This window comes from Phocoena phocoena, chromosome 11 (genome assembly GCF_963924675.1).
Source record: "Phocoena phocoena chromosome 11, mPhoPho1.1, whole genome shotgun sequence".
In the NCBI taxonomy this organism is placed as follows: domain Eukaryota; kingdom Metazoa; phylum Chordata; class Mammalia; order Artiodactyla; family Phocoenidae; genus Phocoena; species Phocoena phocoena.
In genome coordinates this window covers 10,448,537-10,466,689 of record NC_089229.1, presented here as the reverse complement: position 1 = coordinate 10,466,689, position 18,153 = coordinate 10,448,537, and the positions used below count along the sequence as shown (strand labels likewise).

At 54.1% G+C, this 18,153-nt stretch overlaps 1 protein-coding gene across 1 annotated transcript; it reads left to right on the top strand.

The window, feature by feature from the left end:
• Nucleotides 1-329: 329 nt before the first annotated feature.
• On the top strand, nucleotides 330-16,791 carry LOC136131318 (TRIO and F-actin-binding protein-like). Its single transcript, XM_065888133.1, has 5 exons — nucleotides 330-443; nucleotides 5,505-5,644; nucleotides 7,148-7,337; nucleotides 8,799-8,967; nucleotides 14,438-16,791. Exons 1-5 carry the CDS (start codon nucleotides 330-332, stop codon nucleotides 16,789-16,791), a joined length of 2,967 nt encoding a protein of 988 aa, XP_065744205.1.
• Nucleotides 16,792-18,153: the final 1,362 nt, after the last annotated feature.

The window sequence follows — 18,153 nt, the reverse complement described above, 5'->3', positions numbered from 1 at the left end:
GAGCAGCTCAGCTGAGTCTAATGCAGGGTCCTCAAAATACACTTTGAGCAACACTGCAGTAATGACTAGAAATCACATGTCAAATGTTTGGCAGAGTGCCTGGTGCTTAGGAGGTGCTTAATGAGTGTTTGTTGAGTGAATAAGTGAACAGGTGAAAGAATTGATGGATAGCCTCATTTCCTTGGTCCTTGGCGGTCTGGGGGCAAGCTGGGGCTGGAGTCCGGGTGGGCTGCCAGCCAGTCAGCTGGTCTTTGCCTCCCCCCGACCCCTAATTCTTCCCAGGCCCCACCATCGGATTGCAGGAGCTGCCCTGGCCTGATTCAACTGATATGGAGGGGTTAGCTGGGAATGCCCCCTGTGACCACTTTGAAGCTAATGTGCTTGCCCAGAGATGCTGTCAAAACTGCTTCCACCCTGAGGAGGCCCACAGAGCAAGGCATCAGGTAGGCAGGCTTTCCTGAGTGGTGGTTTGGGACAGGGGAGTCTGTGATGGGGGTGCCTGGCTGGGCCACTAACTTGCAGCTGAACTCAGACACCGACCTTCCTTGTGGTCAGAGCCTCAGTTTTCCCAGTCTGTACAATGAGGTGGTGGGACCATGTTAATGCTTCCCAAATGCCAGTTATTCTCCTCCTGCTCTTATGATTTTTTTGCCAAGCCTCATATAAGCTATTACTTACCGTACTGTCCATTAAATCAATACGCATTTTTTCACTTATATTAAAACAAAACTTTACATCACCACCACAAATAGAAAACTAGAATCATATCCTTTATATAGAAGGTTCAAAGGAAAGAATAAAAGAGGGAAAAAAAACCAACCCAGAAATGTCACTAAATTCTAACTAGAGAGTGTTGTCAGCTAAAGGTTCTGAGCCTGAGCCCTGCTGTCTCTCTGTTAAAAAGGGAGATTGGTAGGTGTTAGCCATTAAAGATACACACATCCACTGGAGACTTTCTCCTTGAAGGTACTGAAGGAGTAAAAGGGGAGGCATTTTCTCACTTTGTGATGGATGAGGTTTCAGGCTAAGCCCTGGTCCAAGTAAACCCAGAGCTATGAGAAGCACGGGACTGTGAATCTCCAAGGGCGCTGCAGCCTTGACCCCCTCATGGCTCTGTGTCATTCTCAGTGAGACTTGAGGCTCCCCTTGAGCCTGGCCGCCATCTCCATGCAGGCATTAGCCTCTAAGAGGTGGCCATTATAAGGTAGTTGCTGTTCAGCTTTGGAGCCAAGCAGACCAGAGTTCCAGTCCTAGGTTTGCCATTTACCGCTGTGTGACCTTGGGTCATTGACTGCTCTGGTTTCACTCTCCTAATGGGTAAAGTGGGGCAACAAGTCTTCTCACCCAGGGCATCTGGCCCTGCTTAGCCCAAGTCACATGTGCCTAATTCGATACACATTCGTTTCCTTTCTTCCTCCTTCCCGACCAGAAAAGTCAACCTGGGAGATTCTTTTCTACCTGTCCTGATACCTCCAAAAACAGCTCCCCTACCCTCACCCCCAAGTTCAGGGAACAGTTGCCTGAAATCCCTTTGAGTCCATCTCCCATGCAAATGACCTTCTCCCGATGGGTGGGGAGATGGCAAGCCTGGAACAGGAGGAGAAGCTTGGATTCAGACAGGTCTGAGTTCTAGTCTCAGTCCCACCACTTCCCAGTTGAGACCCTGGGCCAGCTCATGTGTTCACATATATTGAATCGGTGCTTAAAATGTGCCAGGCATTATGCTAGATATTGGGGAAACAGTGACAAATAGAACAGACACAGTTCCTGGTTCATGGGCTTGTAGTCTAGCAAGAGAAATGGAGACTAAGAAAGTAATCATGCAAATAATTTTTTAATCATGGTTGTGATAAATGTTGTAAAGGAACTGCAAGTGGCATGAGGGTAAATGATAGGGCATTCGGGGAATGTTTCTCGAAGGAAATGATACTTTAACTGCTTGGTAAGGGCTATGAGGGCATCACCAGTGAAGCTGGGGTAAGAGGAGTGGAAGGGAACAATAAGTGCAAAGCCCCTGAGGCAGAAAGGAGGAGACACACTGGAGGGTGGAGAGAAGCCAAGGATGGAGAATGGGGTGGGGGCTGGGTCTCACCGGCCTGTGGGGACTTGTGGACATGCTGAGAACCTTGGACTTTTTCCTGAGAGGCATGGGGAGCCACTAAAGATTTTAAACAGGGGAGTGATGTGATCAGATTTGCATTTTCAAAAGTCACTCTGACTGCAGGACAGAGAATGGACAGCAGGGAGTGAGCGTGAACAAGGTGACCAATGAGGAAAAAGTGCAATTACTCATATCAGAGGTGACAGAGACTTTTTTTTTTAATTAACTAATTTTATTTTGGCTGCACTGGGTCTTCATTGCGGCACGCGGGCTTCTCTAGTTGTGGCGCGAGGGCTTAGCTGCGGTATGTGGGATTTTAGTTCCCCAGCCAGGGATTGAACCCAGGCCCCCTGCATTGGGAGCATGGAGTCTTAACCACTGGAGTACCAGGGAAGTCCCTGATGCTGGAGATTTTGAGATGGAGACAAATGGACACATTTCAGAACTAACTGAATAGGTGAATCTAAAGGATTTGGTAAATGAGTAACGTGGAGAGGCTGGAACATGGCTGACTGCTGTGTTATTTTCTGAGGCAGAGTTCTTGGAATGGGAGGCCCGTTTGGAGTTGTTTGGGGTGGTGAGTGGGAGGTGCCTGGGGGACACACTGGAGATGAGAGGAGTTTACTTAATATGAGGCGCTCAGGAGCCAGACCTCTGCGGGAGATAGAGGCTTTCAGGTCATCAGGATCTGGCGCTGATGACGGTCCTGCTCATGGATGAACAGTTTCAAACGCGTAGAGTCCCAAAATCTGTGTGTTAAAAAAGCATCCCCCAGCCAGATCCTTAATTACACTCCAGCACACACTCATCCCTGAGGGGCCTGATAAAGGTATCACCTGGGGCTAGAGCCAGTTCTGACATCGTCACCTATGTTAGAAAATGCAGGGACTTCCCTGGTGGCGCAGTGGTTAAGAATCTGCCTGCCAATGCAGGGGACATGGGTTCGAGCCCTGGTCCGGGAAGATCCCACATGCCGTGGAGCAACTAAGCCCGTGAGCCACAACTACTGAGCCCATGTGCCACAACTACTGAAGCCTGCGCGCCTAGAGCCCGTGCTCCACAAGAGAAGCCACCGCAATGAGAAGCCTGCGCACCGCGTTGAAGAATAGCCCCTGCTCACCGAAACTAGAGAAAGCCCGCACGCAGCAACGAAGACCCAATGCAGCCAAAAATAAATAAATAAATAAATTTATTTGAGAAAGAAAGAAAGAAAATGCAGAAAGGGCCCCAGGTCACAGAGCAAACCTTTCCCAGAAGCTTGCTCCAGCTCCCCATGATCCTGGGCTCTGGATGCATCTCTGCTCTGCTCTCAGATGAGTCTCCCAGGCTGGGAGGTGTGAGGAGACCTTATCCCTGGAAATCACACAGCCTAGACCAGGTCATGGCCAGGTTCTGGTTGGAGCGGGGAGGGTCTTGCTGTATGCCAGGCCCCACACATTCCTTTTCAATGCATCTATTCTTAAGTGTCTTTAACATTTTATTGACTTAACGCTAATAAAATTCTATTGAATGTTTTTACATTATTTATTATATTTAAGATGTACAGACCTGGTGGTGTTCTAAGCCCTTTTACTCATATTAACTCATTTAATTCTCATAACACCCCTAGGGAGTGGGTCCATTAATCACCTCCGTTTTGTAGATGAGGAAACCAGGCTCAGAGAGGGAAGTCACTGGGCTGAGGTCACCCAGCTGGGAAGTGGAGGCGCCAGGATTGGGCCTGATGACTGTCTGAGGCCAGAGCCCGTGCTGACCCGCCAGACAGGAAATCAGAGCTGGGGATTAGTTGCTGGGCCTACTCGTGTGGATGGTGGGTAGTGACGGGGGCTGGAGGTGAAGGCAGGGAGGAGGTACCACGACAGGCTGGGGCTCCTGCCGGGCCCAGCTGGGCTGGGACCCCTCGATGATGCCCAGAGTGCCGCTCCCTCCTTATTCACGCGGCAAGGTCCCCAGGGTAGCCAAGGCGCCAGGCCGGGCTGCAGATCTGACACCTCCCGCTATGGAGCGCTGATCAGAATCTGGCTCCCGGGCAGGGGGCGAAACTGAATCCAGAAGGGCCTTCCTTCTCTGGCTTGGATGGTGCGGCAGACACCCCAGCCCCACTCCTTGGCACTGCCCAGGTCCCAGAGTGGCGGCCTTCTTGGAACCCGGAGACTCTGTGCCCACCCCAGGGCTGCGGCCAGGCTGTGGCCTCCGCCCCGGTTCTGGGCTCCAAGGTCCCCAGGGAGCCCGGGCCCAGGCCCCCGCCCGGCCCCGCTCTCAGGTGAGCCTCGAGGATCGGGTTCCTGCGGTTTCATGTCCTGCATTGTTCTTGGCTGGGCCCCGGCTTATGAAACAGTAATGAGGGGCCCCTGCTCCCGCAGCCGGCCCCTCTAAGGTTTCCACTGCCTCGGCTGCCGCCACCTCGGCCCAGAGTCGGGGCCTGGGAGGGCAGCAGCGTGGGGGCCTGAGTTGGAGCCCCCCGGGTACGAGGGTGCTGACAGCCGCCAGCCGCCACTGCCGGAGCCCGCCGCCCAGGTAATCCGAGAGGAGGCGGGGTGCAGGGTGCCGTGGCCGCTGTCCCCCTCACCGGGGGGAGGGCCCTGCCACCCTGGGAGGTGGGGAGGAATGGGGGGGCCTTCCCGGAGGCGAGCAGCCGTTCCCCCGGGTGAGCCCAGCACCAGCCTTTGCAGGTGTGGCCCTGCTCAGGGCAGGAGGGAGAGAGAAACCCTCAGCCAGCTCGGGGGCCCTGACCCCAACCCCTGGAGCCTTGACCTTCCAGCCCTGGAGCCCCCTGGCCCTCCTTTAGGAGCGCACATCTCTCCTTTTCTCCAAGGTCTCCCTTCCCAGCTCCTCCTCCCTCAGACTACCTCTTCCTGCCTCAAACATTTTCCTTCATCCTCCGGACTAGCTTAATCCTCCCTCTCCCTCCTCATCCTTGAGTTCTGGCAACAGAAGACCCTTTTGGATCCTTTAGTGCACTTCACATCCTCAGGCACAGACTCATACCTGTGTGCCGACACACACGTGCTTGCTTGTGTACACAAGTCAGGTGGGTATGCTAATGCGTGTTTATAAACACGTATAAATAAACGTACATGCACTTACGCAAACACACACATCAGTGTACCCACCAGACATGCATACACATGCGTGCACATGCGCATACTTGCACACACGCAGGAATTTATACGAACACATACCTGTAGACATGTGCGCATGCACATAACCTGTACCTCTGCCAGCCCCCAGCTTGGGTCCCAAGGAGCACTTCCAGGCTGATGGACAGCTCTCCCTGAGAAGTGGAGATCCCAGGAGGAGCTGTCTGGAGACTCTTCCACACCGCCTGGTGGGGGGAGGGGCTGCACAGGGGGAGGGGAGCCCCCACGTGGGCGACGAGCTGCCTCCTCTCCGACTGTCTCAGGAGCCCGGGAGCCCTCCAAGTGCTGAGGCGCCCTACTGCGACCTGCCGCGCCGCCCAGCCGCCCCTGAGGACCCGCTCGGTGCCTCGACCTCCAACTGCCAGTCTGTGGTGGGTTCGGGCCTTGGGCCAGGGCCTGAAAGGTAGGTAGAGCCCTGGGGCCTGAGGAGGGGTTCCCAGGGTTGGATGCCCACACCCATCCCACCCCACACCCCTTCTTGATGGCAGCCTCCGTCTGTGATGGCTGCTGTCGTGGGTCACATGGTCAGTCCACTCGGCCTGGGTACAGGCAGCAGTGGGCATGTTCCATGGGCCCTAGCTCAGGGGATGGAGCAGCGTGCACCCACCCTGCAGTGGGCATGGCCCACAGCCCACTCACATTTCCTGGTTCCCTTTGCACTGCTTTAAAAGATTAAACAGTCTCAGCACCCAGGGGCGCTTTTTATCACCCACCTACCTGACCATGCACTGCCCCTAGGCTCTGGAATTCCCTCCACCCCAGGGCCTGAGTTGGACCGAAGTCCCTCTTTGGGGCCATGGTGCCTTGGGAGGACATGGCTGAGGATCTAGAGACCTGGGTTCCAGCTTCAGCTCCTTTCCTGATGGGCTGTGGGACCTTGGGCAAGTTATTCCCTCTTTTTATACCTCAGTTTCCCTGTTTAAAAAAGAAGAGGGATTGAATCAAACCAGCATTGTTTTGCGAACATGTGTTCCTCATAGGTAGGCATTATTTTACAAAAAAACAAAAAAACAGCTCTGCCATCAAATATGTTTCAGAAAGTCTGGTATAAACAAATTGGAATATTGTTTTTGCAGGACTTGTCAGAGCTTTTAGTTTGCTAGCAGGCACTGTGCTTTTGGGTGGGGAAGGTAGGAGAAGAGTGTAATATGTCTCAAACTTATTTGACCACAGACCTCTTTTAAGGGTCATCACTCATTTCTGTCCCATAGGCCAATTTGTGGGTCACTCTTTTTTTTTTTAATTTTAGAATTTTATTTATTTTTTATACAGCAGGTTCTTATTAGTTATCCATTTTATACATATTAGTGTATATACGTCAATCCCAATCTCCCAGTTCATCACACCTCCCCACCACTTTCCCCCCTTGGTGTCCATTGTGGGTCACTTTTTGGGGATACTGCCAGCTCTAACCTACTGGCTTCTTTAAAGCAGGGCTTTCTCTACAGCTCCCTCCCTCGGCATCCAGACCGGTGGCCCTGTCACTGCCCCTGGAGCCCTGCTCCCTCTCAAAGCCCCCTATTAGCCCAGCGTGATTCTGTCTTAGTCTTACAGAGCTTGGGGTCCTCTCTCCTGCTCCAGTAACATGGTGGGGGTTGAGGCCACAGCCCTGGTTCACAGTGCATCTCTGCCTTTTCCTAGCTCTGTGACCTTGGCCAGTCCCTTGACCTCTCTGAGCCTCAGTTTCTTCATCTGTAAAATGGGAATCTTTACACTCACTTCGAAGGGAGGCTGTTGGAGCTAAACGAGGCAGCCCACGTGAAGGGCAGAACACAGGCAGCCCTCGGTGTTAGCTCCCTCCTCCACTCAAAAGTGAGGTGTGTGTGCACCTGGGTGGTGGTGGGGTGTTACTCCTTAATTCCCATCACTTTGAGGGAAAAAGTCATGGGTCTGTCTCCTCTCCCAGGGGCCCATCAACAGGGCTCCCTGCAGAGGGCCTCACAGCCACCCCCAGGAGCCAGGAACCCGAGGCAGCACCCTACCTGGAGGGCCTGGCCTCCTCCCTCTGCGGCAACTTCAACGAGAGCCCTGACTCTGGTACCAGCTCCAGCCCTGACTGCGAAGCCCCTGATGATACCAGCGACTCGTCTTCCGTGGTGAGAGGCGGGCGGGAGGCCAGGGCAAGAGCAGGTGTCTGCCCCTGGGCCAGCCCTGGGGTCCCACGCAAACCCCCAGACGGGGCTGAGCCTCTCAGAACAGGGAATGGAGCCGAGGTCCTCTGGAGCCTTAGCCAGCATGTTGGGCTGCCCCAGACCCTGCACCTGGGAGGGACCGGGGGCTCTGCAGGGCCAGCCCAGGGGGCTGAGGGTCTGGCTCTGAGAAGATGGAGGCAGGTGTTTCAGTTGACAGGGAGCTCGTGCATCATCAACGGGCTCCAGCTGCCAAAAACTCTCAGTTCACGGAGGGCCAGGATGTTGGGTGTGGTATCCAGATCAGGAATGGGACTGGACCTAGGCCCTGCCCTGGTCACCCACTGCTAAGCCCCATGGCCAGCCCTGGCATAGATATCCGAGGGTCAGAGGAAAGGGAGCAGGCTGTAGGGCCTGGCAAGGGCTGGGGGCTATTTAGCCAGGAGAAGAGGAGACTCAGGGGAACTTCTTGGGACATGCGACCCTCAAAGTGTTGTCCCGGGACAGAAGAGGCAGGCTATCCAGGAGACCCCAGGGGAAAGTGATAAGATTCAGAATAAAACGATCCAGCCCTGCAGGCATTGTCTCAGGAAGGCTCACCACCCCACTCTGAGGTGGAGAGTTTTATGTCCCTGTTTTGGGGCAATAAATCTGAGGTTCAAAGAAGGGAAGTGACTTACTTGAGGCCACACATCTGGGAAGTGGTGGGGCTAGACTTTAGGGGGTTTTTTGTTATTATAAATTTATTTATTTATTTATTTTTGGCTGCATTGGGTCTGTTGCTGCGCGCGGGCTTTCTCTAGTTTTGTTGAACGGGGGCTACTCTTCAATGTGGTGTGTGGGCTTCTTATTGCTGTGGCTTCTCTTGTTGCAGAGCACGGGCTCTAGGCGCGTGGTAGCTTCAGTAGTTGTGGCATGCGGGCTCAGTAGCTGTGGTGCACGGGCTTAGTTGCTCCGCGGCATGTGGGATCTTCCCGGACCCGGGCTCGAACCCGTGTTCCTTGCATTGGCAGGAGGATTCTTAACCACCGCGCCACCAGGAAAGCCCCTGGGGCTAGACTTTGAACTTACCTACTTCTCTCTGGATCCTGGGGGTATCTCTGGGGCAGGGACCGCCATTTGAAGGCCCTCCTACCACACAGAGTCTGACTACCCTGGATTCAAGTCCCCTCCCATATAAACCATTTCCCAGCTGTGTGACTTTGGGCAAGTTCTTAGCACCAAGGGATATACCTACTGCACAGGGTTGATTGAACCTTCACTGAGTTCACACCTTCCAAGAGCCCAGCACAGTCCTGAGCATACAGCAGGTGCTCTTGCAATGTCAATTCCCTTTCCTTCCATCTATCCATCTCATGCTGGGAGTGTAGGCCCTGGGCTCTCTCTCCTTGCTCTCCAAACAGGCTTTCTCCTCCCCTTCCCTGGCAGGACTGGGACACTGTTGAGAGGCAAGAGGAGGCCCCCAGTGGGGACAAGTTCACCGTGATGATCCCACGGAAGCCACAGGAGGGGCCAAGGGCTGACAGTGCCCGAAGGGCTCCTCCTCTCCTCACCCGGTCCCCTGTAGGAGGAGACACTGCAGGCCAGAGAAAGGAGGGTGAGTACCTTCTGCCAGGCCAGGTTGGTCCCTGTGACCACAGGTGTGGTGATGGCCAGGGGCCTGGGAACCAGATAACCATTTCTCTGGCCACGTGGGCCCCTGGGTACATCTTACTTTGACAGCTTGAGTCTTAATAACAGTAACGGTCCCCATATAATTATGGAGCAGGCAATGTGCCATGCAATCTGCTTTAAATACATCATCTTGCAACTGGTGGGTCAGGATCTTCAGGTTGCAAGTGATGGAAACTGGCTGAGTAAAAGTCTAGAGGAATGCCTTCGGGCATGGCTGGACCCAGGTGTGCAAATGGCATCAGAAATCTGGTGTCTGCTCTTCTCTCTTCATTCTCAGATCCTCCCCTGATGGTGGCAGGATGAGTAGCAGCGGTATCAGGCTGTATCCTACCTAATTTTCAACTCCCACAGTAAGCGGGCACAATCTTCCCGATAGATATAGCTAAAGTCCCAGGAAGGGTTCTCCCTGGGACCCAGCATGGGTCATGTGCCCAACCTGGAGATCAGGGATGGGATCAACCCCCTGTTCAAACTTCATGGTCTGAGAGTGGAAGAGAGGAGATGGCCCAAAGGAAATCAAGGAGGTGTTGTTTCCAGAGAAAGGCAGAAGGCTGCTGGTCAGGCCAAGCCCACAGATGCCCATGACACTGGTCAGCGTCTCGCTGGTATGTGAACCCAGGATGCTGGACCCCCAAAGTTTGGGCCCTCCATCACTACTGCACTGTGTTGCCTCCTGGTCTGTGTCTTCAGCATCATCAGGATTTAGAGATATGGGGCGGGGCATCCATGTCCTAACCCCAGAAGGCAGTCTTGGCTTCCTACGGCTCCTGTAGCATTCAGTCATCAAACACATGAGCACTCACCATGTGTAAGACCTGATGCTAGATACCTTGGGCATTCAGGAAGAGCCAGACATGGTCCCTGCCCCGAAAAGCTCATCATCTAGTAAAGCAAACAGATGGGAGATGACAAACAGCAGCTCAGGACAAAGGAAGGGCAGAAACAGCTGTGCGGGGTTGTGAGAAGGGCTGGGGGTGGGGGTCGGGGTAGGTCCGGGGTCCAGGGAGAAAGAGCTTCATTCCAGCCAAGGAAGGACTCAGAGGAACACCTTTTGGACGTGGCACTGTATCTGAGAAAACAGCTGGGTAAAGGCATGGAGGTGTGAAAAGGGAGTATCCTGGTATGCACAGCTTTAGCAGAGACGGTGGTATATAGCTGGGCCAGACCATGCGGGGCCTCAAGAGTCTAGCCAAGGAGTCTGGACTTTCTTTTGTAAGTAGCAGGGAGCCACAGGAGGTTTTTGCGAATGGGAGCGATGTAATTGGTCCTGTGCCTTAAGAATTTCACTAGGGCAAGGTGTGAAGGATGAACTGAAGCAGGGCGAGGCAGTTTAAGAGACTGTTGCAGCCACTGTAGTGATAACTGGTTTAGGCATGAATCGCCGACTGATGCTGAATTCCTGGGTGAAGGGTTGTCAGGGAACAGTATATTCACACGGTCTCAGAGTATCGCCCCTCGGATTACATATCGATTACAGAGGGAAAAGGCACCCTTAGGATGGGAAGATCTGGCAGACACCACCTTAACCAAGTGGCCGCTCAGCATCCCAGCATGGGGCAAACTGGCCAGGTGCCCCCATGTGTTGCACGGGGGAGGACATGGCATCTTTTCCAAGTCCAAGAGAGTGGGAACTGATTTTTGGACAGTTAGACAGGAGGCTGTGAGAGCAAGTGTTGCATGGACAGGGAGGGCCTCTCTGGGGAGGCGACATTGTAGCTGAGATCTAAGTTCAGAAACAGAAGGAAGAGCCATTGCAGAGCCTTAAGGAGTGGGCAGAGGTGGCAGGTTCGCGGAGAGAAGAAAGACGGGGTGATAGGAGCATGTGGAGTGTAGGAGAAGGGGGTGCAGAGGAGGCCGGTGTTGGGGGCCACCAGTAACCTGACCCTCCCTCCCAACCTGTTCCTCCTCCAATCTGTTCTATGTCACCACCCATCCGGAGGCTCAGGTCCCAAATCTCGTGTTATCCCGATTCCTCTTTCCTCACCTTTTACATCCAATCAGCAGCAACTCTGGTCAGCACCTCCAAAACACACCCCAAATATGTCTCCTTTTTGCCATCTTTACCACTGCTCCCCGACCAAACCAGGGGTTATTGCCACAGCGCCTTCAGATCTCCTGTTTCTGCCAGGCCCCTTTAGTCCATTCTGCCCCCAGCAGCTGAGCCATCCTTTAAAAACATTCATCAGATCTTGTCAGCACCCCAGTCTCCACTGCCCTGCCCCATCAGGCCCTGGGGAGAGTGTGTATGGGAAGAAGCACCTCCCCAGTGCGAATGGCCTGAGAGCTGATGGGGTTTTGTACTAAATCCCTGCTTTCTTGCTCTTAAACACAGGGGCCGTGGGGTGGGGGGACCCTCACTATGTGACCTGCTTGATCAAAGGCAGTCACCACTGTCTGCCTGGCGGCAGGTTCCCAAATGCAGCAGGAGGCCACGGCCTGGGGGGAATTAGCCAAGTCCAAGATGCTGGGAATGCCTTGACATCCCTCTCGGGGCACCTCTCAGTTTGCAGACACACTCCATGGGGCAGGCTGTGCCGAGCCCGGCTAGCTGAGGGACAAAACACAGATGCCCTAGAACATCTGCATAGCCTGCCCTGTGTGCTCACTAAGGGGGCTGCAGGAATGAAGTCAGATCCTGGGTGGGCCAGGCGCCAAGGGATGCTTGTGATGGGTGGGAAAGGGGAGAAACCGGGGCTGGGGGTGCTGACCCAGCTGTGAGCCACTGGGAGTGGTGGTAAACGCCATCTCAGCCAGTGCACATGCTCAGAGGGTGGGAAGACTCCAGGACGAGGTGCAACTCAGAGCTGGAAGGTGGTGGCACGATATTATTGCTCACTTATGGTGTGCTAGACACTTTCCTAAGCCCAGTAGACACAGTAGTAAACAAGAAGGCGAGGCCCCTACCCACAGGGCACTGGGAGGCCGGTGGGGGCAGGCAGAGCCTTGCCAGACATGGGAAATGCCTGGATTTTATTCCAAGTGCAGATGGGAGCCCCTGAAGTTTTTGCCTTTTTTTTTTTTTTGCGGTACACGGGCCTCTCACTGCTGTGGCCTCTCCCGACGCGGAGCACAGGCTCCGGACGCGCAGGCTCAGCGGCCATGGCTCACGGGCCCAGCCGCTCCGCGGACGTGGGATCTTCCCGGACCGGGACACGAACCCGCATCCCCTGCATCGGCAGGCGGACTCCCAACCACTGCGCCACCAGGGAAGCCCTGCATTTTTAAAAATCTTTTAGAAGAGTTGCAAGGATAGTACAGAGAGTTTCCATTATACCGCTTACCCGGGTTTTCCCAGTGTTGACATCTTACATAACCATAGCCCTATTATCAAAATTAAGAAATTAACACTGGTAACAATACTACTGACTAAACTACAGTCAGTAGTTTGGATTCACCGTTTTTCCACAAATGTCCCTTTTATGTTGCAGGATCCAATCCAGGATCCCACATTGTGTTTAGTTACCGTGTCTTTCAGTTTTCTCCCATCTGTGACAGCTTTTCGTCTCTCCTTGTAAGCAGGGGTGATCTAGCTAGATTTGCTTTTGGAAAGGATCTCCCTGGATGGGTGTGATGACCTTGGGCCCAGAGTGCACATTGTTGGGGGGCTATTGCAACCATCCAGGTGAGAAAGGAGGGTAGCTGAGAGCGGGGAGGTGGGAAGAGGTGAATGAGAGGAGCGTGCAGATTTGGAACATCGTGGGGCATCAGACCATCACGCAACCACAAGGCAAATTTTTTTTTTGGCCGAATCGCTGGCTTGCGGGATCCTAGATCCCAGTCTCGGCGGTGAAAGCGCCGAGTCCCAACCCCTGGACCGCCAGGGAATTCCCAACAGCGCTCTGTGCGTGGTTCCAGTTCCTCGATGGGTGCTGGAAACTCAAGACTTCAGTGACACCAGCTCAGAGAGTTTGGAGGAGGCAGAGGTTTCAAAGTGTGAGAAGAGGGTTTCTTTTTTTTTTTTTTTTTGGCCGCGTTGCGTGGCCTGTGGGATCTCAGTTCCCCCACCAGGGACTGAGCCCTGGGCCAAGGCAGTAAAAGTGCAGAATCCCAACCACTAGGCCATCAGGCAACTCCCCAGAGAAGAGGGACTCTTAAGTGCGGACTTTAATGAATGCAGTCGTGGCTCCTTCAAGACACGGCCACAAGACCCGTTACTTCTCTCCTGAAGTACCAGCCCAGGGACATGCACACAGCTGGTGGCCACCACGTGCTTGGTGACCAAGGGACTGAGGGGGGTGTAGGGTGACACCATGATCATGGCGGCCCCTTCACGGGGATGGGAGTTGTGAGGGGGTCACTGATTAGCGAAGTTACATGAATCCCTTAGATCAGGGCTTCTTAAACTAACGTGCATGCGGATCACCTGGGACCCTTATTAACACGTGATTCTGATGCAGTGCACCCCGGGTGCACCTGAGATTCTGCATTTCTCAGCAAACCCCCGGGTGAGGCCAATGCTGCTGGTTCACAAAAGGAACTTTTTAGAGCGATCACACAAGTCTCACTGGAAGAGAGGGGGGGAATTTCTCGGAACCCAGTTGCAGGAAGTAGAACAGAAATGAAAATTTGTTGGTAGCTGCTATTCGATCTAGCTCTCCCTCTCTGGGGTCACACAGGCTATTTTATGCTTCTTTCTTTCTTTTTCTTTTCTTTAAAGGTTTTTTGATGTGAACTATTTTTTTTTTTTTTTTTTTTTTTTTGCGGTACGTTGGCCTCTCATTGTTGTGGCCTCTCCCGTTGCGGAGCGCAGGCTCAGCGGCCATGGCTCACAGGCCCAGCCGCTCCACGGCATGTGGGATCTTCCCGGACCAGGGCACGAACCCGTGTCCCCTGCATCGGCAGGCGGACTCCCAACCACCGCGCCACCAGGGAAGCCCAATGTGGACTATTTTTAAAGTCTTTATTAAATTTGTTATAAGATTGCTTCTGTTTTATGTTCTGGTTTTTTGACCGCAAGTCATGTGGGGTCTTAGCTCCTCGACCAGGGATTGAACCCGCACCCCCTGCATTGGAAGGCGAAGTCTTAACCACTGGACGGCCAGGGAAGTCCCTCACAGACTATTTTCAAAACTGCTCTTTACGAGTTTGCCTCTTTTCTAACTTGTTCGTGAACCCCCAGACTATGTGACCTTCGGCTCTAGAGCCCACCCCACTTTGACCGAGTCATCCTGGTTTTCAATTTCAAATTCCTGACCTCAGCTTGAGAGTGGCATCTAAGCCCTCCTCCAATCTGTTGCTCAGAGGCGTGGAGTTGTGTGATAGGGAAAGTGGGTCCTCTAAGGAGACAGTGTGGGGTCTGCCCCAATCATCTGTCCCAGGGGACAAAGGAAGGTAGGCTGTGGGAGCTGCCTAGACCTCTGCCTTTACCTTGAACCTACCTCTTCTCTCTCTAGGCTCTGGTGGTGGGAACCGAAGCGCCGGACAACACTGGGCGAAGCTCCGGGGAGAAAGTGGGTACTTCTTGGAGCGGCACCGGTCGGCGCTGACCCCGGTCTCTCCCGCGACACCACAGAGTGGTCCTCGAAGTGCCACCCCCCAGGCTTCCTCTCTCCATCGCTCTGCTTCCACACAACTCGATACCTCCCGAGCCTCCTCTCCCCCCCGAATTGCCCAACGGGACAACCCTAGAACCTCATCCACCCAGCAGGACACCCCCAGGACCTCTTCCACACAGCGGAACACCCCCAGAGCATCCTCTCCCTCAAGAGTTGCCCAACGGGATAACCCCAGAACCTCGTCCACCCAACAGGACACCCCTAGGGCCTCTTCCACGCAACAGAACACCCCCAGAGCATCCTCTCCCTCAAGAGTCGCCCAACGGGACAACCCCAGAACCTCGTCCACCCAACAGGACACCCCCAAGACCTCTTCCACACAGCGGAACACCCCCAGAGCATCCTCTCCCTCAAGAGTTGCCCAACGGGATAACCCCAGAACCTCGTCCACCCAACAGGACACCCCCAAGACCTCTTCCACACAGCGGAACACCCCCAGAGCATCCTCTCCCTCAAGAGTTGCCCAACGGGATAACCCCAGAACCTCGTCCACCCAACAGGACACCCCTAGGGCCTCTTCCACGCAACAGAACACCCCCAGAGCATCCTCTCCCTCAAGAGTCGCCCAACGGGACAACCCCAGAACCTCGTCCACCCAACGAAATAATCCTCAAGTTTCCTTTACCCCCAGAGCCACCCAACAAGACAACTCCAGAGCCTCTTCTACCCAACAGGACAGCCCTCAAGCTCCTGCCCCTACTTGTACTCCCCAGCGGGACAACCCCAGACCTTCTTGTATTCAACAGAACACTCCCAGAACCTCTTCTACCCAAAGGGACAACCCCAAAACCTCTTGTGCCCAACGGGACAATCCCAAATCCTCTTCCTCACGGCGGGAAAACCCAGGAAGCTCCTCCTCTCAGGGCTGCACCCAAAGGGACAATCCCGGACCTTCCTCTCCCCATCGTTCCTCTCAGCGGAACAATCCCAGGAATTCCTCTCCCCATCGTACTAACAAAGACATTCCATGGGCCTCCTTTCCCCTCCGGCCAACCCAGGGTGATGGCCCCCGAACCTCTTCCCCATCTCGCTCCAAGCAAAGTGAAGTTCCCTGGGCATCCATTGCCCTCCGGCCAACCCAAAGCGACAGGCCTCAGACCTCATCTCCCATCAGACCAGCTCAGCGTGACTCACCCCAGCGCTCCTCCAGCCCCACCCAGCACAACTCACCATCCCGGGCCACTTCCTCCTCCCACCCGCCAGGCCACCACAGTGCCTCCCGGACCTCCTCGCCTCTGCACCCTGCTACCCGCGGTGCACCCCAGACCTCTCCGGAGCCCTCCCAGCCCCCCTGCCCTGTGTGCATTGGGCACCGGGATGCCCCTCGAGCCTCCTCGCCTCCTCGCTATTTGCAGCATGACCCCTTTCCCTTCTTCCCAGACCCCCACGCATCTGAGAGTGAATCGCCCCACCATGACCCCCCCTATATGCCCCCAGCCGTATGCATTGGACACCGGGATGCCCCTCGGGCTTCCTCACCCCCCCGCCACACCCAATTTGACCCCTTTCCCTTCCTCCCAGACACGTCAGATGCTGAGAACCAGTCCGCCCAGCACGAGCCTCCTCAGTTCCCCCCCACTGTGTGTATCGGGCACCGTGACGCACCCCGGGCCTCCTCCCCGCCGCGCCAAGCCCCAGAGCCCTCCCTCTTGTTCCAGGATCTCCCCAGGGCCAGCACCGAGAGCCTTGTCCCCTCCACAGACTCTCTGCACGAGCGCCTCCACATCCCCAGCCCTGTGTGCATTGGGCACCGTGATGCACCCTCCTTCTCGTCCCCGCCCCGCCAGGCCCCCGAGCCCTCCCTCTTCTTCCAGGACCCCACTGGGACTAGCATGGAGAGCCTGGCCCCCTCCACCGACTCTCTGCGTGGCTCCCCAGTGCTGCCCCCTCAAGTGTGCATAGGGCACCGGGATGCCCCTCGAGCCTCCTCTCCACCCCGCCACCCGCCCAGTGACTTAGCGCTCCTGGCACCCTCACCTCCGCCAGGCAGCTCGGGGGGCTCCCGGGGCTCGGCACCCCCGGGTGAGACCAGGCACAACTTGGAGAGGGAGGAATACACCGTGCTGGCCGACCTGCCCCCACCCAGGAGGCTGGCGCAGAGGGAGCCAGGGCCCCAGTGCAGCAACGGGGGCCGCACCCGCAGCCCTGGCCGCGCAGAGGTGGAGCGCCTCTTCGGGCAAGAGCGCAGGTGAGCCCAGGGCTGGGGCAGCCAGGTGGGCTGGGGCGGAGGCTCGGCGGCGGCAGGACAGGTAAAAGGTTCACAGGCTTAGGTTCCAAACCAGGAAAGGGTTTAGACCCCCGCCCTGCCGCTTACTGGCTATGTGACCTTAGGCAAATCACTTCACCTGTTTCCACACCTTAGGAGTTGTTTTTGACAATTAAGTGATATTGTGCATAGCCTAGCGGGTAAGAGCGAAGACCAGGGTCAGGCAGGCTGGGTTCAAATCCTGGGTCAACGCCATTCACCAACTGGTGTGATGTGGTAAAGTGATTTAATCTACCTGAGCCTCAGTTTCCTCATCTGTAAAATTAGAATATTAGTACATTAATTTAAATGAGGTTAAATTCTCAAACCCTTTGTTTGATCCAGAGTCACAGGTTTATTTGTTTATTTATTTATTTATTTTTTTACACCTTATGTGAGGGAGAAGAAAGTGTCCCAGACTTTTTTTCTGCCTTAAAGAAGAAAGCTCACAGGTCCCTTGCATTTCCGAAAACAGAGATGTCAATTTAAAACGTATGGCCAGAGCCACATATTTTAAATAAGAGAACCCACAGGATGACAGACTTTTTTTAGAGGTTAAATGTTCCTTTCCTGGGACGCAGCGACAGCACCTGAAGTCCAGGGATCCCACAAGTCTCCTTGGCTCCATTCATGCGGGTGTTTACAACCCAGCAGAACGTCTGCTTTTCCCCAGTCTTGGGGAGAAGTGTTTCCACCAGATCTGGCTGAGATTTCTTTCTCCAGCAGTTCCAGCCTCAGAGTCTTTAAGGATCAGGGCTGAAATTCCATTCGCTAAGTTCAAGAGAACAAAAAAACATAGGTCTGAAAGTCTCAAAACTTTCAGTGTAGAATTCAATAAATTATAGCATATTTACCGAGGCTGAGGTGTACAGCCACCACCACCACATAATTTTAGAACATTTCCATCACCCTGAGTAGTGGGTAATATTTTGCATCCACAATTCCTCTCTTTGTTGTCCCTTAGAAAACATTTTCTCTTAGATTTGAATCTGCACGAGAAACCTTATCTCTTATTCTTCAAATTTCCTTTTCCAGTAAGTTTTATCCATTTAAAACCCAGGCGACAACCTTTGTGGTCTCCAGCGTTAGTGTAATTCTTTCTTTGGCCTCTTAAAAAAAATACTTTCGTTTTTTTAGAGCAGTTTTTGGTTCACAACAAAATTGAGAGGCAAGTACAGAGATTTCCCATATACGCCCTGTTCCTACACGTGCACAGCTACTCCACTATCAACATCCCCCGTCAGAGTGGTCCACTTGTTGCAATCCATAAACTTACACTGACATATTATCACCCAAAGTCCATAGTTCA

Bases quoted from the DNA above. Each gene is read 5' to 3' on its own strand.
- LOC136131318 (XM_065888133.1), top strand. From the start codon at position 330: ATGGAGGGGTTAGCTGGGAATGCCCCCTGTGACCACTTTGAAGCTAAT. The intron at 444-5,504 runs GTAGGCAGGCTT...CGACTGTCTCAG, and splicing joins CCCACAGAGCAAGGCATCAG to GAGCCCGGGAGCCCTCCAAG. The intron at 8,968-14,437 runs GTGAGTACCTTC...TTCTCTCTCTAG, and splicing joins TGCAGGCCAGAGAAAGGAGG to GCTCTGGTGGTGGGAACCGA.